The 22,779-nt window shown below is 37.4% G+C and overlaps 1 protein-coding gene across 2 annotated transcripts in view; it reads left to right on the forward strand.

Annotated features, from left to right (window-relative positions):
• TRAPPC9 (trafficking protein particle complex subunit 9) overlaps positions 1–22,779 on the forward strand; it is a 443,221-nt gene that overhangs the window by 199,486 nt on the left and 220,956 nt on the right. For both annotated transcript variants that reach the window (XM_066175518.1, XM_066175527.1), the window contains 2 exons: positions 1,957–2,110; positions 10,990–11,080. In XM_066175518.1, coding sequence (XP_066031615.1) covers positions 1,957–2,110; positions 10,990–11,080 — 245 coding nt within the window. The remainder of the gene's footprint in view (positions 1–1,956; positions 2,111–10,989; positions 11,081–22,779) is intronic.

A 22,779-nucleotide genomic window follows, 5' to 3' on the forward strand; every position in this document is an offset into this window, starting at 1 on the left:
AAATTCAAAATATTCCAGTTGTGTCTTCCATGTGCATTGCCTGTGCAAAATCCAGGAAAACCCATCCTGCCTTTGCAGAATCAAATCATACTTCAATGCCAGTAAGAATCGATGTTGTTAGTCATAGTTTCAGGCCTGGTTATTTTTCTTCAGAATCCACTCTTCAGATTGTATCTGGGTGTTTTTCATAATGGTCTTTATTTCTGGCTTGATTCTGGCAGTTACTGTGATCCACTTTTATAACTCATGTTTAGCTTTTGAATATGCCCAGCACTTGATGGGCTCTGCATGCAAATAAAGAACTTCTAATGATCTCTTGCTGCATTAAAAATAGCCCAAACAACCCCCCCCGCCCCCCCCTTAGAGAGGAACAGATTAATTCCTCCGCCTTTGGGATGTGAGGATCAGCAAGGATGCAGGCTGCAGGAGTGGGAGCTTATAGAAACCTTTGCCTGAGTCCTGTATTTGAACTCCTTTGTCATAAAATCATAGAATGCTTTGGGTTGGAAGGGACCTTAAAGGCCATTTAGTTCCACCCTCCCTGCCATGGGCATGGATACCTTCCACTAGGATGGCGAAGGGGGAACTTCAGAACCTTCTCCTCAGATGTCAGTTTTTGCTCAGTGTTGACAAAGCCTTTTTGAATTCATCTTCCCACTGCAAATTTCACAAACTCTAGATTATTCCTTGTAATTGCCATCTATTTTCACCCAGTTTCTTTTTGGGTTAAGATTCTTTTGAATTAATGTGAATTATCAAAAACATTTGCTGGTTTGGAGGGATTTCAAAGCTCTTTCTTGTTGACATTTGTTACTGGTGTTTTCCTTTTGGCAACATTCATAGAATATATTTATATGGAGAAATACATAAAAGGATAATAGTAATCCTGTGTTTTTGTGAAATGTCCTTCCCAGACTGCTTCTCAGTTTGTAGTTGCATTTCATCCTGAATGGTTTTCAAAGCTGTTGTTGGTCTCCTTAAGTGCAAAGTCATCTCAAGAGCAATATATTTTAATTCTTCCCTAATTATTTTTCTATTTCAGACAATTCAGGAAATTAAAGCTGTTTTGGCAGCATAGTATATTAGATCTTCCATAACCACATTTCATGTGATGTGAGCTGGTTTAAATTCCCTTTTATATTAGATTAGTGATTCTAATTTAACATATCAGTATTTAGTATGCATTATAGTGTACTGTATTTAATTTGATTACTTTTTATGCCTTACCGTATATTTAATAAAGCAATTATTTAACCATTTGCTACCAATGAATTTTACTGTGATATTGAAATTAATATGGTCTGTAATTCATGAAGATGGACAAAGCAGGAGGGAAGTGTCTTCTTAAAAAAATTAAAGGGCCACATTAAGGCCCTACTTCTGTGGTTATTTTGTTTTTCCTTCCTGAGTTTTGCAAGGGAAAGTGAGGAAGTTGCCTTGTGAAACCCATGGACTCTCCAAGTGTGTTACAGTTCACTTCAGGAGACACTTTCATATATAATATTCTGCTTCCCTTTTGTATAGGTTGGTATTAATAAACAACTTTAAATAGTATATTCCTCAGCTTTTGGCCCAGTCTTGTTGCTTTTTTCAGCAAGTCTTGAGCACACCAGGAGCTTCCGCCTACCAAGAGTGGAGGCAGGTGAACCTCTACAGAACCACAGTGAGGTCATCTGCTTGCAACTCCAAAATAAATGTCCTGTGCACCACTCCCGGAGTCATTAAGATGTTGATTGATGATTTGTAGAACATTTTTACCATCAACAGGCTTAGACTTCTGTTTTCAGTAGCATAAACCATATGGTTTATTTATCATTAATTACAGACGGGGTGCCACTGAAACCAATATTTTAATATTGCAGTGCCTGTGTTCACAGTGGTCTGCAGTTTCTGCAGAAATAATATCAGCAGGAATGATGTTGTTGGCTTATTTTTCTTTGTTTTCCTTTGCTATAGCATGGCTATCCAAGTGGACAAGTTCAATTTTGAGAGCTTCCCAGAATCCCCAACTGATGGAGCACAGTTGGCGAATGCAAAGCAGCTGGAAGAAGAAAGGCAACAAGCAAGAGGTCTGGAGATTAACAGCAAGCTGGATATTTGCTGGAAAATTATATCCTTTCATAAATACTTGCTTTAAAAGTATATAAATAGATGCCCTCTGATACATTTTATTTTATAATTCAGCTCACTTCATGGCAGTGTTACTGAAAAGAGAAGTAATTAGAACTGTGAAGCTTTTCATAATTATAGACTGTTTAAGGTTAATTGTGCTGTATATTATTTAGGCGATGCTTGGGTCATCCTGTAATGGCTTTTTCTGAGTCACTGGGCATGTCATAAATCCTGTGTGTTTTTTCCGAGCTTTTATGGAACTGAGGAAGTGTAGTTAGGATTGATGAGTACTAGATTTGTGGGGTCAAATTTTTCTCTTTTCCCCCCCACCAAGTTACTGAGTCATGAAGAAATTAATGAAGCTGGATTTAGAGAGTTTGCATATATTTAATTAAACTTGGGTAAATCACAACATATTAGAATAATTCATTTCCAAGTCCGCTGTATAGATTTAGTAATGTATCTAATCTTGGGTAGCTTTTTAAGGCTTAGACAGGACTTGTGTGATGACTTAGTCATTCTAAACATAAAATCCCCACAATAATTCTAAATGCAGTAAAATATTGCCTTATGATTATTAATAAGAAATTGCATTCGGTTTAGAGTTAAAATAAACCAATGGTGTTGCTATAAATTTCATGATTTCTATAAAAAAATCTTGTGCTTGGCTTGTCAAAAATACTCTTTCTCATGATTTTCTTCAGGAAACATTCTGTACAGCAAACAGTCCCCCAAGCCATGTGATGGTACTCAGCACTTCCCAGGAGATTTATATTTTTCACTCAGATCATCCTCGAATTCACATGATAGGGGGTGGCAGAAGATTAGAGAAGAATGGCAATCAAATCATACTTTATCTGTTTGTACTTTTAATTGTACTTTTATCCAGTGATCTTAAATAATGTTTCATTACGAATTATTGTGAGGAAGAACTTCTTTACTGTGAGGGTGGCTGAGTACTGGCACAGGTTGCCCAGAGAGGCTGTGGAGTCTCCTTCCCTGGAGATACTCAAGAGCTGTCCTGGACATAATTCTGTGCTCTGGGGACCCTGCTTGAACGCAGGGTGAACAAGATGATTTCCAGTGGTCCCTTCCAACCTTAACCATCCTGTGATGATTAAATCAGATCAGGATTTGTCAAAGGCAAGGCTTGAGTCATAAATGAGATTCCTAATGCCTGGTTCAATCCAGATTCCCCAAGCAACATTTCAGAGAGAGCTCCTTTTATGCAAAAATGTCAATATTTAACCAGAACTCGCTTAGAAAATGTCTGTTTTATGGAAAGATAGAAATATTCTGTGATAGCACAGATGAATTCTTGCTCTGGAATTGAGTGCATAGTTGTAATCATTTTGTCAAGGTGTAAAAATTCATCCTCACTCATTCCAGTTGCTGGGCAACACTGTTTGCATCCACTCTGTGTTCTGGATTTAACCCCGGTTTTGATCCCAGAACCATTGTGGCTGACATGAAAGTCAGTACCTTAGAAACCAGTAGAACAGTGTGTGGGTTCTGTGTGTTAAGTTCAGTGCGACCATTAGTTTCTGTGGTTTTAATACTTGTTATGATTGTTCTCTGTTCCAGGAACTAAAACTCATCTAATTAATGAAAGGCAACAAGTTTCACATGTGCTTAAAAATCCTTGAAGAAATGTGTACATTCTCTTCCAGGTGTCATGTCCCAATTAGAGTTAATCTTTCTCATAGCGTTGTAGAATCATTAATGTTGGAAAACACCTCAAAATACCTCCAAAATTGTCAAGTTCAAACTTTGACCAAATACCACCGACTAAGCTGCAGCACTGAGTGCCACGCCGAGTCCTTTCTTGAATACCTCCAGGATGGTGACTCCACCACCTCGTTGGGCAGTCCCTTCTAATGCTTGAAAACCCTTTCCATAAAGAATTTCTTCCTGATGTCCAACTCGAACCTCTCTGGCTTCTTTCATTTCTTGCAGCAATATTTACATGTGAACCATTCAGTAAAAAAAAAAAATATTCTTCTCTCCATTCTGCTAAGTTTAAGAAACTTGGTTTCTGAGATCTTTTTCTCCCATCAGAGTAGTTTGACACAGCTGAGGAGAGTTTATACTGATGGAGAGACAGGCAGAGAAATGGATGGATAATTCAGCTGCATTAGCCTTGTTTTCCTTTAGGAGTCAGCCCCAGTGCAGCCAAGTGAGGAAAAGTATTTGCAGAATTACAAAGGGGTGAAATTGCAGATGTTTTCTACTAGAGGAGGCATTTTTGCAAGTTTCTTGAGTGGTAATGCCAGGTGATCCCTTTGTTATCCATCATCTCTGAACTACTTAGAACTCCTCAGATAACTTTTCTGTGTTGACTGTGGGCACGACATGGGAAAGTGATGGGCTGAGGTGAGTTGATGTCACAGAATCTGCCCTGAGGTGTGATCCAAAGCCCATGTCAGATGCTCACACCAGGACTTGTAAAGGCATGTGGAGGAGAAATTAGAGTGTGCACAGGGGATTATGAGGAAAGGAGGAATGAGACAATTGAAAGCTTCTTGACCAAGGACAGAGTCATCCAACAGAGTGAGATGCTGTGTGTTTGTTACAGACCACCCAAACAAGAAGCAAAGCTAGATGAACTTTTCCTTAAGGACTGGAAGAAGTCTAGTCTAGTCCAGTTATTTCTGAAATACTTTAATGACAGTTTTTGTGTACAGGCGTTGGATGGTTTGACTTGGTATGTGCTGTGTGGGATCTTCTCCCTGAATAAATGATCCAGCTGGAGGGTTTAAAGTTTGGTGTCAGCCTTGGCTGCAGTTGTCCTGAGATGATGGAGCTCGATATCCTGAGGGAAGTGAGGAGGGCGCGTGGCAGGATAATTACTCCGGAACTGAGAGAGACTTTGGGGCAGGCAGGATTGGAAACCATGCTGACCCTGGTCCTAGTGGAGTTTCTGGGCCTCCAGGAGCAGCCTCCTCTAACACTGAGAGTTACAGCAGTCGACAAAGTTCATCCGACCCTTCGAGCAAGGCGTGTCATGAGGAGACTTCTAAATTCCAGTTAGGTACTAGGAAAATTCCTTTTCACAATGAGGGTGCTCAGATACTGGAACAGGTTGTCCAAAAGTGCTGTAAAATTGCTGTCTTTGAAGATGTTAAAAAATTCTGGACAATGTCTTGAACAGCCTGATGCAATTTCAGTATTTTCCATGCTTTGAGCACAGGGCTGGACAGTGACTCTGGAATTGCCTTTCAGTATAAATTATTCTGTGATTTGTGCAGCTGGGCAGAGGGCTGGGTTAGAGAATGACTTCTGAAAACGAAACTCTTTCCTTCTTCCATCTTCTGTTATCCCCCGGGTTGATTGCAGCCAGAGAAATTTTCTAATGTACTGTGAAGAAATTGCAGTTTCAGTGAAATGAGACTATAACATTTTGGGGTCATTTTCTTGAAAATATTCTAAAGCTGGCCCTAACAGCTTTAAAAAAGTGAGACAGACTTCCAGTGCCACCTTAAATATCATGTTCCATTTTTTACTTTTCTAATTGTTAGAATTTTTTTCCTTACTTCAGCCTTAATATCTGTGATGTATAGGAAGTCTGTCCTATTCGCAATGTTTCCTTACATTTTTTGAATTGTATTTTCTGCCCCTTCCTAAGTTATTTGTTTCCCATATTTAAACCTAATTGCCAGAATTTCTTTCAAAGCACTTTTTTTTTCAGTCATATTGCTGATTTTGTTCTGCACTGCAGCTCTATTTTTCTCAATATGTGGGATCCAAAGCTGGAGGCAATACTGCAGGTGAGATTTCTCACAGAATAAAATTGTACCTTCCAGGTTTCAGAGATGATGTTTCCTCTGAGAACTATCCTTTAAATCTGTGGTCTGATTTTTTTTTTTTTTTTGGCATGTGGTCCAGCATAACTGACTTAATTATTATTCCCAACTTTCATTTATAGATTCGTTGATTTCTTCTAGGGTGGTACTTGGAAATTTTAATCACTTATTCACAGTGATTTTCATCCCAGTGATTTTCATAAGTTCACTCATTTGTTAGGTTTGTGAACACTGACATCTTTTCCAAATACATTAAAATATGAATCTTTTTGTATTTCATCATTGAAGCACCAATCAGGATTTTGAAATTATTATCTATCAGACAGAACCTTGACTCATCTCATTTGCTTGACAGCAAATCACTGATAACTCTTATTGAAATTCACTTTTCTGTGTCTCTTCCACTTTTGATGACTTTTATCTTGATCATAAACATGAATCATCAGTTGTGACAATATTACATCTTGTGGAACTTTGGTACATCGGTAAAGGTTTCTTTAAATTTCTATGCTGCTGCTTGTTGTTTGCAAAAATAACTATTATTTAAAACCCTAAATAACTGCCTATATTTAGTTTTAATATTAAAATACCACAATAATGATGAAGCAGAAAGCCCAAAATATGAATAAGGGAACTGCTGTAAGTAAAATGTGCAATTCATGCAGATTTATTTTTAATTAGTGTGATTTTTATTTATGAACATTTGCTATTTTTTTATTATTATTTGCATTCTCCCACCTGCGTCTATTTGCAAAGAATATAATTGAAAATAATTTCTTTTAGGATGCAAGATGTGGAATGCTGCAGGGCGAAAAAACATAACTTCCAGATAGAAGCCATTTTTTAAGACCCATTGTCTTTTTAAGCAGTTGGTTTTAGGTAACAGACTGTGTTGTAATTGTGAGTAACCAGCTACACAGGAGACAATCCAGAGAGTGTAAAAGACTAAAGTTTTCCCTGGGGAAATAACTGGTTCATTTGACTGTCATTTAGGTTTTTGGTATGAAACAGTTTATATCATACTCAGTCTGTTGCTACAGAAATGTGAAATAAGGGTGTCAACTGTGAAAAATTAGGTTCTCAGGTTTTGGGGGTTTTTTGGGTTTTTTTAACCAGCATCTGGTGATTATGTGTTTGTTAGCTCTGAGGCCCCCACTGGGGCTGATTTGATTGTGCAGATGAAAATATCTTGAACTGTTAAATATGAACTGTAGTGCTGGAAGCTGGAAGTCAACTGTTTAAATCCTGGCTGATGCCTGTGTTGTTAATAACAAAGATTTAGCTTTAGGAAATGAGGCCTGGGTCAGCAATGTGGCTCCTGCAGAAGGGCAGGTTTGTGATGGCAGTGAGACCTCAGCAAAATGTATAGAGATTTGGTTAAGTAGACAGATTCCTCAAGGTCAAACTTTACCTTGGCAGTCTGTACTCGTGTTTATCTGGGCAGTCTTTTTCAATGAATTTTAAATCCTGGATCTCACACTTGTGTCTTTTATCAGCTTTGACTTTGAGCTAAGAATAAAAGGGTATCTTGGCAATCCCTGTTCAACTCCTTTGCTTTCACTGACTTCTAAAGGCTTTGTCTTAGGCAAGCTCTGGAGTTAAGCTTTTCTCTCTTGTTCTCTTTATATTTTTTTGCATATATAGGTTGTTTTCATCTCCAAGGTAATGAGTTTGTTGCAATGTTCAGTTTTGTATTTGTCGTATAATGAACAATTTTATGTAATTGTCTGATAATATAGTCAGGAGACAAAGATCAGTGTTGTGGAATTCCACGATCCTGATCCCTCTGCAGGTCCATGTGAACACATAATTCCTTTATGTGTTTATTCCTTCATGTTTTAACAAGTCCACTTCTTTGGTGGCATCTCAACCTTGCCTTTCCCTCCTTTGCCATCAGACTCCCTTTTGCTGCTTCATTCAATGATCTCATTAGACAAATGAAATTTATTTCCTGAATACATGACTCAAATAATCTGTGGATGGCCTAACCATTTAAATGCTACATTTTTCTTTCACACAGAATTGTGAAAATTGAAATTTCTCATCAGTTCTATAATCCATGGCCATGGATCTACAAGAAACTGCCATCAATTTGTTTGGCAAATAAACAAATAAGACCCTGAACCTCCAGATTAATATACAAGAACACTCACGGAGCTATTTCTTGTCTATATAATTTATTTTGCCACAAGATGACAATAAGCAGTGTGCTAAAAATGAGCTTGGTGCTTGTGATGGAATAAGGAAATTTATTTTTCTGAAAATTTGGGCTGTAAAAGCTTAAACTGCTTTTGGGATATTACATATTTTTCTCTGTTAATCAGTCAGTGGGTTTTTCTGGTGGGTTTCTTTTTTGTTGTTTGTTGGGTTTGTTTGGTTTTGGTTTGGTTTTGTTGAACCCCCTTTTTTTTTGTTTGGGCGTTTTTTGTGTGTTTGGGTTTTTTTTGTTTTTTTTTTTTTTTTTTTTTTTTTTTTGTTTTTTTTTTTTTTTTACATTTTTTAGCTTTTGAAAAGAGCCATTCAGTTTGATTTCTAACTTTTTTTTTTTTTTTTTTTTCTGAAATGTGTGACCAAAAAACCACCAATAGTATCACAGAATGATTCAGGTTGGAGGGCACCACGGTGGGGTCATCTGGTGCCACCTCCCTGCTCCAGCGGGGTCACCCCAGAGCACAGGCACAGGATTGTGTCCAGACAGTGCTGGAATATCTCCAGTTAAGGGAGACTCCACACCTTCTTTGGACAATCTGGTCACTGCACAGGAAAGAAATTATTCCTCTTGCCCAGGTGGAACTTCCTGGGCATCAGTTCCTGCCTGTTCCTCTTGTCCCATTCCCGTTCCTCTGGGCACGACAGGCAGAGCCTGGTCCCTGCTCTGAGCCCTCCCTGCAGACACTGACAGGGATCAGGTTCCCTCTCGCTCTTTTTTCAAGGCTGAACAGCCCCAGCTCCCTCAGCCTTTCCCTGCAAGAGAGATCCTCCAGTCCTTTCATCATATTTTGTTGTCCTCCACTGGCCCAGATCCAGGAGCTCCAGGTCTCTCCTGTCTCGAGGAGCCCTGAATGGACACAGCACCCCAGATTTGCCTCACTGCCTCCTGTGGTTTTTATGTTCCAGGGAGAATATTCTGCATCTGAGTACATGGGTCTGCTTTGGTAGCATTTACCGGCGATAAAGAATGGAGAATCACCTGTTTTATAGTAACTTTATGGTGTTATTTGAGACATTAAGTTTTCCATGAAGCTTTAAACAGTGAAAATTTGTAATATTCCAGGCCCCACTGTGAGTCTGTTGTAAGTAAATTACAGTAAAGTTAGTTTAGTGTTACAGTTAATGCCAACCACTCAGTTTTAAAACATCTTTTAAATACTGCCTTTTTATTAGTGTTTTCTCTCATTTATAGTCCTTAGATTAAAGATGTGATAACAGAATTATTTATCTGCTGTTTTTGTGAAGTAAATTCAAATTATTCTCTACCCTCTAGTGTGTTTTATGGAAATTATTGGGTTGTGCGGCTGTTCTGAGTCTTATTTTTCAGCAGCAGCACTCTTCTGAGGTGATATTCTGCTGCCTTCAGTTTTCCAAATAGATGCTTTTCTTTAATGGTGTTTCCAACTTTCAGACTCTTTGGGGTTTGTGAATTCTTTATTTGTGGTCTCTTTAGGAGGAAAAAAAAAAAGGAAAGTTCTATTTATGACATTTTTCAGGGCATAATGAGAATATTTTAAAAAATAATGGCTAGAATCCTGTACTCAGTAATGATTTTCCTCTTCTATCATCTCTGAGCTCTTGAATCTCAATCACTGTTAGATTTACTTTTGTTCTGAGCTTTCAAGACCTTTCTTTAAATCTCCAAGACACCCTGCAAGAGGATGTCCTGTGGTAGAAATGAGTTATCTGCAGTGCTTGTTAATTTTCTTTTAACTGACACGGGTGAATATATACTTCAGCAGTCAGATGATGTGTGTCCCTTTCCAGAGTTTACAGAAAAGGGACTGATTACATTTAGAAGTTGTTGATAAAAGCTCAGGTATTCTTTTATTTTTTGATATATTTATGAGGGCCAGGGTTCCAATACTTTTGGAGTAGTTGTATGAAATCATGATGAAGATTTCACTAGGAGCTTATTCCTTCATTATGGTGGGACACATGCCTGGATACAAGATGGTGCTGACATCTGCATGTGCTTCCAAGCCCTGTGAATTCAGTGCCTCTCTGCTGTTAGGGAATTAGGAAAAAAGAAACCCAGTGCTCTTCCTGTTACAAATAAATGTCATCTTGACTGACTCTTCACACATAATTATTATTAATTTGTTTAAATGGATAATACTGTCTTTGCATGACACTGGATATTGCCTATGCTTTTATTTTTGCACTTGTGTAACCTGTTTTGAAGCCCTTTTAAAAGAGATTCTTTTGTCCTCCACAGTTTATTTCAGTGCTCTGCTGTCCTTAAAGTAAGAACAATTTCCCAATTTTTTCTTTTTTCAACCTGTGCCTGTTTCTGAGCTCATGCAGGGTAGAAAGGGAAGCTTGCAAGTTCTGTGCCTGTGGTTCTGGTCTGATGTTTGTCCTTGTTAATGGCTCTGTCACTGTCCAACATCCCTGTACCCCCATGGAACTGGCACCAAGTCAGCAGTCAGGGCTATCCCAGCAGACATTTGTTCTGTTGCCCTGTTAAATTTTGTTCTGTTTTCTATTGCCCTATCAATTTTTTTTACCTCTTTGTTTTCAGATTGTTCCTAATTGATCATTCTGGGTTCTCATCCTGCCCCACATACTTAAAGGTTTTGTAGTTTTGTGGCTCCCAGACTTTTTTACCCTCGTGTTTTATTATGGTTCAAGTATATTTTACCTTTGCTTTTGCACTCCTCAGTGAAAATAAATTTTTATTCTCAGAAGATATCAGCTGCTGTACTTTTACTGCTGGTCAATTTATGGGTTAATAAACCATGTGTAGCATTAACCTTTAATGAATCTGTAGATCGCAGTTTTGGTTTGCAATAATAAAAGTTTGTGCATATCACATGCCTTTTTCCTCTCTGAAACAAAATTTTCCTTAATTTCAATTTACCCTTCCTTGAAGCGTGAAGGGGAAGCAAGTGTGGAAGGGGTTCTTAATCAGCTGGTCCTGGAGCATCTACAGTTGGCTCCTCTGCAGTGGGGTGAGTGGTGTCAAAATCGATTGATGATCTTTTTTTGAGAATCTACTGGCTTGTAATTTTCAGCAGGATGAGAATGATAATGTTTTCATTTACTGACAATCTGTGATAGCGGAGAATTTGATAGGAATTTTATTTTCCTTTAGCTGTTTTATTTAGCTGAAGGTAAATGTAGAATTGATATCTGTTTTATTTTAAGTACCACTGTTTGGTGATAGTAAATATGAAACCTGACTGGGCACTTTTTCCTGTAATTTTCAGTCCTAGTTGTCTTGTATGAGAGGTGGCTGCTACTTAAATTTCCCCTTTTTCTTACAGTGTGTGTTTTTAAAGTAATTTCTCTAAATTTTTTTCATATGAATGGTAATGTCCTTGTGATATATTTCTTATTATGGTCCAGACAATTGCATTACTACCTTTTGAGATGCAGAAAATGTTTTTACTCTGGGTTGCAGAGAGGAATTACTTGTCTTAATTTTCTATTTGGAATGATGTTCCCACAATGAAAATTTGAATTAATTTAATTTTGAAGAGTTCTAATAATGTGACTTCTGTCTGAGGTTCTCAAAAAGGCTTGTTCAGAGGCTTTGGAGCATGGGATGTTTTATCCCCAGCACTTCAATGTGAGTTGCCAGTGTCAGATAAAATCCCAGGTCAACAGCAAATTGTTGCCAAAGCTTTTGCTTTTAATCATAGACTATGCTCCATATTTTAATACTTCGATGACCTAATGAGAAGCAACTTTGAGGAGCAATGATCCATCGCCATTGCCTGTGTTAATTATTAAAGCTGAAATGACCCCAAACTCCGTTATTTGTGTACTCTTTTCAGTGGGTTTTTTTTAGCATGTTTTTTAAGCATGAGAATTAAGTACACTCAACTCAAATGTTGAAACCTGTGAGCACTTTGTTTTTCGATGAGAAGATTAAAAATACTTTAAAATAGTTTATTGTAAGTATGTCCAACTTTAGCCATAATCAGCTACCTCTGAAATCAAGCTTACCTGGCCTCAGTTCTTCATGGGATTCAAAGATTTGGCAGCAAAAAAAAAAAAAAAAAATTATTTTTATTTTTTTTTTTATTTTTTTTTTTTTTTTTGGTATGATTGATGGGATTTGGCCCTGGTTGCCTTGGGCCTCACCAGTAAAATGAGTCGTTTGTGTCAGGTGTGTGTTGTGAGCTCAGGCTGGTCACTTCTTAGCTCTGCAGAGTGGCTTTGACCATCAGCAGGTTTGTAACCTGGGCTCTGTGGTGGAAAATCTTCCTTTGGCACTTCTGCATAGGACATCACCTTAAGGATCAAAAATGTGTTTTTATTCTTTCCCTGTACCCTTGGTTTGCTTCTTTTAATTCTCTTTATGCCATATTCCACTGTTTTCTTAGTAAAAGAGGCTTTTTGAATCACAGAATTGTGCCTGGCATTACTGCCTGAGTACTGATCTTTGATGCACTGGTTGAAAAACATGAACATAGCACTGATTTACAATAAAATCTCCTGTGGAGTTTGTTATTTCTCAGGCTGCTGATTAATTCAGTTAAAGAATTCCAGTTACTTGATTTTTCAGCCAAAACTCTGTGATATTCTCTGCTTCATAGCTGCAAAATCTTTTGAAGCACAGTCTGTTGACTGATAGTGTTGTACATTTTAATTTTCTACACTGAGCAAAGCAGGGAAAGGGAGATCCTATGGGATCTTGAATGCTTGGTTTGCCACCACTTACATATGATATTTCCTAGTGGAAAGTTCAGCTTTGCAGAAGTTTACTTAACTTTTTTTTTTTAAACTTTTCTCGGTCCTGAATTGCTAATGAATATTATCTATTTTGTATAACTCACTAAATATGTCCATGTGGAAGCTGTAGCTTACTGCAGAGATTATTGAAAAGGACATTTTGGTTCAATGCCTGTTTTTACTTGAAAACAAAAGCAAAAACTGAAAACTGAAGACAATGGAGACATTTTAGCTTCTTTTAGTCAACTGTGCTTTCAAATATTCAGCAGTTAAATCTTTGGTAGTGTTGTAGCCAGGTAACCCCACCTGCAGCTCCTGCAGTCCCTCCAGACTCTGTACTGTGGCAATACAGTATGGTTTTTTCTTTAATAATGTGTGGCATGGAGGAGGAATTAAGAGATTGATATTATTGTTTATTAGGTGGGAGTAATAAGGAGCTGTTGAAATGTTTGGACAGCCAGGGGATGTATGTGCCTTGTACATGCACTTAGACAGTGTGATACACTGTCTTTTGGACTTAAATTCTCTTTCAGCGCCACAATAGATTTCCTATTCAATTCTTACAGGCGTGGAAACATGTTAAGTTTAAAGTAGTGTAATATTGTAATATCAGCTGGAATCTTTCTTCTTTTAATCATTACACTGTGTCTATTTACAACCTGGCTTTGCTTTTTGTTTTTCTGTATGTTAACAATAACTTGTGTTTTAATATGAATTCTTTACTACTGGCCATCATTGTGACATAGCCTTTGCATAAACTGGCTAAAAATTCGGCTCAGTTTTATACAATAAAATTGATTCTATGATTATGCAAGGATTTTGCTATATTGATGGTCACATTGGAGGGTTTACTTTATTGTAAGTGCTCACAGTGAAACATGAATGAATATTTAACATGGTTTTGATTAAAAAAATGACTGGCTCTTATTCAAATTTGTAGAAGCTGTACTCCAACATTCCTTTTAGAATTGGCATGTTTAATTCATATAAGAGTTAATATTACATCTCTAGAATTATGAAAGCATATTGAAATAATTTTTCATGTAAATTTGACAATCCTGTCCTTTTTTCATTAAGTACAAGGCAAAGAGTAGAATCAGAAGTCGGTGACATTGAAATTTTGGTCTGAGGGTAAGAAGTTACCTTTGAAATTTCTCACAGAGAGAGGAAAAAAGTGATCTGTAGTGAATAGTTTGTTTTTATTTCATATAATTAAATGACTGGGTAAAGGAAAAGTCTTTAAGACATGAGGAATCGTAAAAAAGAAAATACTTCAAAGGCTGGAGTAAGAGTTCTTAATGCGTTGTTAAAATCGATTTTAAGATTTAGGACATCTCTGTAAAATGAAGTTGTCTGTTAGGCAGGTGAGTAAATCACACATAATTGAAAAGCATCATCTTGCTCAACACCACCAGGTTCAATCTCCTCTAAAATTTATGACATATTTTCTTTTTACGGCTGGGCACCAAACCAAATGTAGGCGTACGTGTGGTTTTAAGGTGAATACATTAATATCATCATGTCGAGGAAACAGAACCTGCAAAGTTTAATGAGGAGAACCAAACCTCCTCGAAGGCGTGTGCCATGCAAGCTCCATGGCTGGGGTTGGAAATGATCTGATGGAATCATCTGTGGCTGCTGCCTGTGCAGGATTTTTTCCATCTTTATTTGATTTATGTCACTGACTTTGCAAACAAGCAAAAGCCCAGGACCAAACACTTACCAGTTTTGATGCTGCTCTTCTTCTTTCCATGGCAAAATTATCTTAGGTACAAATGTGTGCACAAGATTTTATTGAGCTTGGAGTAGACTGAATTTGAAATAGGCTCCTGATTGACCCTGAAACAAGCTGGGCTTGGGATATTCCTGCATTCAGTGAGAAGTTCCCCTGAAACAAGAGGCTCCTGCACTTTGGATGCTGTAAAAAATTTTCACAACAGAAACTTATTTTGAATTCTTGTTCATAAAGCAAAATAAACATAACTTCCTTCACTGCCTGTAAGCACCAGGTATAGAAATCTTTTCCTGATGATCCTCATGTGTATAAGAGGAAAGATTTATTGGAGAAAATTGGTTTAGAAATTTAGAACTGTAGACACTGAAAAGTGCTAGAGGTTTTAAAATATCAAGCAAATTCTTTTCTTTCTCCATAGCAACTAACTGAATAACTGAAAATCAATGATTGTACAGGAATTCTGATATTACTAACAGTAGTGTTCCAAGAAACATGCATTTGTCAAGCTTCACCATGGAAAAAGTCCAGAAATAGCTTTTTGCTTTCATTCACTCTTTTATTTCATTCATTCATTTCATTAATTCTTCCCTTCTTCATTAAAAAAGTGAATTTCAGTACAGTTTTAGTGTTTAAGTGTACTTGGATGCCTTTTCACAATGCAATGCGTTTTGTTTCCTAGTATGTGGTTACAGGAGAACTAAAATCACTGCTGCTGGATGCTGCTCAGGTCATAAATAAGAAAAGGGATGGGCAGTAGACAAAGTCTTGATCATTTACTTATTGGTAGAAAATGCTACACCCTTGTGGGCCCACAATAAATTCCTACATGCTGCAGGTAGGCACACAATAAATTCTGTGCTTACCTGCAGCATGTAGGAATATTGTACTCAGAGAAAGTTAAAAAACTCAGAAGTGAATGTGGTGTTAAATTGTCCCTCAGAGGTAGTTGGAATCAATAGAAGATGTTGATTTAAAAGTCTTTTGAAGTGTTTCATGAACATATGGTTCGTGATAGCTTGTTTGGAAGTTCAGTCTGGTTAAGTTTCACAAAGCATCTTATGGAAGCATTCCTTTAAAAATAAATTATCTTAATAATAAACTGTATGTTTTAGAGAGCACCAAATCAAAATCAGTTTTCACAGCTTTATGTTTTGTGCATATTAACATTAATTACTGAAGCTACACACTGATTTTATTTTGTAGTTTCCAGCCTGACCTTAGACAATAATTAAATCTTTCTTTCCATAATTCATGTGATTAAGGGATTTCAGCAGTGTGAGATTACTGCATCCTGAATGCATAGGAAAATATTTTGTAATGTCTACCAGTCAATAAATGATGTACCTCTAAGCTGTCCCCTGGACAATCTTGTCCCTGTGGGCTTAGTTAAAATAAGCCAGATCTCTGCACACATGACCATTATTCAGAGTTTGGTTTTAGCCAGGGCAGTCCCACAATGTGGCTGCTTCTCCATATTTGAAGTTCCAAGGCTGTCTTGGATGTGTTTTCAAAGACTGAACTTAATGGGGAACTGTAAGGAAACAGTCTTACTTTCTCTTTTAATAAACAACCCCCTCCTAGGCTCTAGACTGGATTATTTATATTCTATTGATACAGGCTTGCAAATGCAAAGAGTTCAGCAGGGTATACAAGGGCCTACCCTTGAGAAAAATGGTGAATGTTAGTGTGTTCATTCACCAAACCAAAATATTCTGCAATTGTTTCTATTTTAGCATTACAGTAGTCTGGCCATTTTCATAATTGGAAAGATGAAACCAAGAGTATTGGCCAGGAAATCTCAAGAGTAAGCTGTCTGTAAGGTAGAAATTCACAGTCTGATTCACAGGACAACCAAAACTGAGAAACAATCTGGTGATAAATGGATTTTGCAAGGTAACCAACCTTTCTCATCCATTTAGAAAAATCTTCAGGTTTTTCATTTTTATTTTTAAGATCCAAGAGAGGTGGGAACACTTTCATATCTTAGCAGCTTGTGTGCAGGCTGTTTTGGAGGATATTTTGGCAATGTCAAGCAAGCAACATGCTTTAATTCCTGGGAAGTGTTGAGGGACTGGGGTAGTACTCAGAAAAAATGGACTAACTTGATGGAACTGGGGCATCTGGCACAGAAATAATGGTCTCTCATGTCAAAACACACTATTGTGTGATGTGTTTTGAAGCAGCTGTTGTTTCTAATTCCTACCCAAGCCCTGGTTTACTCAAAACTGAAAAGGAAAGCTTGTACAGGAAGGGTTTCAGATACAACCAGATCAGTAGTGATTTCAGAGGAAAGATGCTAAGAATAAAGAGAGCACCCTGAAGTGAAAATAAATCAACAAAACATCTTATGGAATTGCCTGAGACGGGTTGTGTGAGTGCCAGTGGTTATTTCAAATCAGATTTCTGAAGGAACTGGCAGCTGGAGCTTCAGGTCCAGCACTTCCAAGGAAACAATGAGAAGACTGGGAGGAAAAATGGGGTAATAAATACTAATGGAGAAGTCTAAGTAGTGATCCAGGATCATCCACAGTTATTCTGGGCAACCTGATCCTCTGTCTCATCACCCTCATTTGTAAAGAATTGTTTCCTTAAGCCCAGTCTAAACCTGCCATCTTCAGTTTAAAACCCTTTCCCCCCCGTCCTGTCACTGCAGGTCTTAGTCAAAACTCTCCCTCTGTATTTCTACAATATTTCAATGATCTCAAAAACCAAGTGCCATAAATGAAATGGATGAAATGTAGTCCAAAAAAGGTGTTTATCTGTTCTGAGACAAGTAACACAGAAATCTGCTACAAGTTCCGCTGACTGAAGTTGTTGGAAATTATTTAATTAGGCGTTACTCTGAGCTAGCAGGGTAATTCAGCTGTGAGGAAAGGTTTATGTGACATTTGTTCAAACTTTTAATGAAACTTGTTACCAGAAGAGCTCAAATCAAACCAGAACAGGAAAATGTAAATTTTCGGAGGTGATCGAGGAATGAAGACTATTAGCAGGTTTATACTATAAAGATATTACACTGAATAAAATTTGTTCACTTCTCCAAAGCTGAGAAAATCTGGCAAGTGGGTTCTGTGTTCACTACTTAGAACATCTACAGTCTGCTTGCTTTGGGTTGCAGTATCTCTGCGATGCATCTTTTTTAATTAGCAAAATCAAAAGTTGACTGTTCTCCAGGAATCCATCAGAGGACCAGGAGAAGAGAAAAATTGCTGAAGAAGGGCAACTTTTGGCATAGGACCATAGATGGTTTTCAACACAATATTAAGGGTTTTAGAAAAACCTTACAGTGGAAATGCTGGTGGAGAGGAAGGTACCAAATAATGGTGTTTAATCAGATACAAAAAAGAGAAAAAGAAACAGGACATTGTGGAAGAAGGAAAATTAACTCATTCAAACTTGATCAGGCACATGTGCCTAATACCATTTTTTTTTATTGAGTAAGTGGCTATGTTCAGTATTTAATTTACAAACCCATTATATTTTAAAAGGAAAAAGAAAAAAAAACGAGTGTCCATGCCTTATTTACTTCTTTATAGGAGTATTCCTTACGACATTTCAGTTAAGCCATAACAAGTGATTGAGAAACATCATAATGATGATAAATTGTCATGCAGTTATGCAAGGTACTTAATTTTCTAGGTATTGTTAGAAGTAAATTGAATAATAGATTAAATGAACATCCAAATTAAAAAAAATGAAAAGCTACTGTAATAATTATGACAATGGGTTACATGTTCAAAAAGAACTGTGTGAAGATAATTGGAGGGAAGAAGATTGAAAAGACAAAAAAGCTGTCTTGTAAGGTAGTTAATGAAAAACTATCAGTGAATCTGCAGGGAAATAGATTTCTATTACTTTGATGAACACAGAAAATACCATTTGAATAAAAAATTAGAAAAAATATGTGGACAACTTAAAAAATGGAAATTAGATCAGAAGATGTGTGTATTAACAAGAGAAGCAAGAAAAATGCTTTGATCAGGCGAGATTTTATTTCCCCAACAATTAACTGAATTGTACAGTTAAATGTGTAGAGAATGAGAAATGGAAAATATGCTAATTGTGGAGGAGGACTACTCTGAATAGTAGGGCAGGTAGAACAGTAGAACCTGACCTACCTGTGTAGGACAGGTTTTATGTGAGATTTGGGGCAATAAACAGGAGGGGAGGCCTCATCCAGAGGCTGACACTGAGCTTTCCTTTTCTGGCTGCTGACACTTCCCAGCTTTTGTTTTATTTCACTGAAAAAGAACAATGCACATGCTTGGAACTGAAAGCCAGGAATGCTGTAAATGAAATCAGTTGCTTCACTGGCCGTGCTGTGCTTGGGTTCAGGCCCCTTTTCACCCCTAAAATTTGTCATTTGACTGGACCATGATGTCTTCTCAGTAGAAGTGCTCATGTACTCTGCTGTAGTTTGAAGTTTGTACTTAATTAAAATAAATTGAACATTTTCCTTTTATTTTGTTATACTAAAAGCATTTTTCCCAAGTATTTCAGTGAGTTCTTTTCCCACCTCATGTATTTTGACTCACTGATTAAAGCCAGAGTGACCTTCCATCAACAGTTCTGCAAATGTTTTGAGGGAAGTCGGCTTCGTTTTCATTGTTCATTCTGAAGTAGTCCTTTACTTCATCAAGGAAGCAGAAGTGAATTAAAAACTGCAAAGACCATAAATCCAGCTCAATAAGCCTTGTAATTCTGAAATTAATGGCTTCCAACTGTCAAAACCTCAGCAGTACAGAGACCAGAGCAGATAGATTTGTATGAAGAAACATATGCTTTGACTGAAGTGCTCTCTTTCATGTCCTCTCATTTTCTCCTTTTCAGTCTCTCTCAAATTGGACATCTAGCCATCTTTTTTTTAGCAAATGATAATTTTTTCCCTCCATTTGGTGAATTTTCTTAGCCTATTGCATCTCCCCATTGTCCCTTCAGTAAAACAGTAAGAGAACTAGATATTACTTTGGTTTTTTCTTTTCTATGGGTTATGTGTTCAACCCGGATGTAGATTGAACATTGGACTTTTGGATTAAGAATCTTAATAAATTTAATTAAAATGATAAAATTTTATTTCATTTGGTTGATCTGAATCATTAATTGATTTAATTTTACTAAAGAAGCTAGGGAAACAGAAAATCTTTTCTGAGCTGTAATTCTGTGTATTTATTCATAATGTATACTCAGTAGGGAACTTGGACTTTTTGTTCAATGTCTGTTTCCTCACTAAGCAGAAATTCAGGATCGCTTTAGTAACATTTCTCATTACTTGTGGATACATTAGAAGAAGTTACAGGAGAAGAGACATTTTTTTCCATCTCAGAATATAAAAGGGAAGCTGAGCAAATGCATTCTGTAGGATAGTTTTGTACAAAAGGGCTTTTGTCAAATGATGCTCAAGTTTTTTTTATTACTCATTACATTTTGCATAGTATCATATGAAGTTGTGGCTCAATAATACTAGACACATACAGAGCCGTTACAGAATTTCTATATCAAGGCCAGACACATGAGAGGAAATAAGAAAGAGTCAATTAAAAATGTTAGTACGATATGGAAAGGGGAAAACGTCTCGTCAGTATTTGGCATTACGCAGAGAAGTGATTGGTTGCCTCATGTGAAAACTTCAGGAAAGAAAAAAAGGCAGCAGGAGCAATCCTCAATAATTAAAAGAAGTGTCAAAGGATAATTACATTTCTGTGCTTTGATAAAGAGTCAACTGTCAGTTTTCTGGGTGAAAGATGGGGTTGAGTTGTTCAAGTCAAAGGAAAAACCCAGGTATTGAAAGTGTTGGAGATCATAAATCAGAAACTTCAGAGCAGAAGCAGTTGCTGCCAGCCTCGGATGGCTCTGGTGGGAAGCCTTCCATCAGTGCTCCCAGCTGTGGGAGCATTTAGTAAATTTGTTTTAGCAGGACATGAAGCCTCAGAGCAGCTTTGACGCTGCTCACAAGCTGCAGACTTCAGCTGGAGACCTGCTGGGGTGAAATCAGCAGCCCAGACCTGGCAGGGCTACTTGGCTGGGACTTGGCCTTACTCAGAGCTCAGGCTGAGTAAAACACAACTTTGCACCTCTGCATTGGGCCACTTGGAACTTTTGTCTGAAATGAGACATATTTATAACTCCTTCATTGTGCCCAGTAATTGAGGCCGAGGCATAAATCCCCCAAAACAGGAGCTGACCTCACAGGGATGGATGTCCACACTGTCCTGCCCACTGAGCTCCTTCGTGGTGCTTAACTCCCAACAACTGCATCATCTCTCTTTTCCCATGCATGCTTCACTTCCAGGAAGAACACATCCAGGTTTATCTCACTAACCACATAGCCAAAAAGCAGTTGTGAGGCACAGAAAATAAAAAGGAGTGAGAAATGCAATCTCAGGTCTGAGGCTGGGATGGAAATAAGGTCAGTGAGCAGCTGTCGGTTGGAGTGAACAACCTGAACTTTTGTCTGTTAGAATCAAAATGACCTCTTATGTTTTCCTAGCAACTACAATTTTGTATGTATTTTTGCTGGATCAACGAGTGAGTTTCTGAACATCTGCTCCTAATGAAGGTATTAATCAGCAATGTGCTCACCATTCGCTAATTATGAACTGTTTTTGTTAAACATTTCAGCTGTGTTTGAAGGAGATGATTTCTGCTCATGGGTACTTAGTAAACTGTGCTTTGTCTGCATATTGCTTTAAATTAATCTCATAACATGAAATATACATCTTCATGTTATTTAATTCAGTAGACTGCAGAAGGTGTCTCAATATAATTTTGTTTGGAGAGCCTTTTGTAAACTTATTGAGCTCTGTCTGAGATCCTTGCTGCAAATAGGAATTTCAAGATTAAATTTATTTGTGACTCATTTCCAGCTCTTTTGTTCTCATGTCAATATTGTTCTTTAGTTTAAATAGCTTTTCTCAGTCTCTGATGTTTGCCTTTTATCACTCTTGCTCTTTCTTTTGTGCATCTTGAGACAGCAATCGGGTCTAACTCTCCCAGTCTCTTTGATAGCAGAGAAGTTTTTTTTTGTTTTGTTTTGTTGTTTTTTTTTGTTTTTTTTTTTTTTTTTTTTTTTTTATTTCTCACCTCACAATTATCTCAGTAGCCTTTGTCTGTGTCTGGTGTAAAGTGTTTTTTGTTTTCTTAGATCTGCTTGACAAGCTTAGACCTTCAGTAGCATTTTTCCTGGCATGGATCCTTAATGATCCGCCTTAAAGTGAATCTGTGCTATCATTTCCAAGCATCTCTGTTGTCCTTCATTAATCACTAAGTTATAGTGAATATTTAGTATTTCACAGAGCATGATGTAAGCTGTTGAAACCAGCATTGCCTGTCTCACAAGCAGGAGATGGAAACAGGCAATGGTGGAGTAAATCCAGCTTGTTAATCCTTCTGGCTCATACCAAAATTTATGAATTAAGACCAATGTGAGAGTTTTTGGTGCCTGGCTACAGCACAGTGTTTGACAAGTTGCTGCTTTGTTTCTATAGTGTATCTCTGGTGGGATCTTGAATGTTTAAGATGGATGATAATGCAGTCACTTTGATTAAATACAGAATTATTAAAACACCAAAATCATTAGAAGTTAATTCTGATTAAATTTCATGTTTCAAGTACTCAGCACCATGACCAATAGTGTAATAAAGCAGTATCAGCCTTACTGGCTGGAAATTTAACAGTTGTTAGCAGCCCCAGATATGCAAGTGAATTTCAAGTTTATGTTAGTTTTCATTACACAATAACTGCATTTGTGGGAAGGTTGTAGTGCAGTTGTTTGGAGTCAGTAATACTCAGAAATCCCTGCAGAACAAATAGATGCTACACAAAGGTAAAAAACATTCTGGAATGGCACGAGACAAGGAATGAGAATGAGGCAATACAGGATTGTTTGTTTGTGATGAATTGTTTTGGGTCTGTGGCTGTCACAGTGCGTGGTTTTGTACCTCTGAGAACACTGTGCATGAATCAGACAAGTGAAAATGGGCAGAAGGGAGCAGGACTGTGACATGAAGTGATACACATCTGATAGGGGAGGCAGCTCGTAATGGAGGTTGGCGATGATAATCTGGAAGCTGTTCTTCAAAAAGCACAGTGGCAGGCAATGAAACTCTTCTGTTATTTTGAGAGAGTAAAAAAAAAAAATCCAGCTACTTGTTCATCACGCAGAATTAACCTTCACAAACCCTTCTGTTAGTGTAATAAATCATTTCTTAGGCTATGTATTGAGTGAAATTACCAACA

This window comes from Chamaea fasciata, unplaced genomic scaffold (genome assembly GCF_029207755.1).
Source record: "Chamaea fasciata isolate MVZ Bird 193981 ecotype frontalis unplaced genomic scaffold, bChaFas1.0.hap1 SCAF_1, whole genome shotgun sequence".
Taxonomy (NCBI): Eukaryota; Metazoa; Chordata; class Aves; order Passeriformes; family Sylviidae; genus Chamaea; species Chamaea fasciata.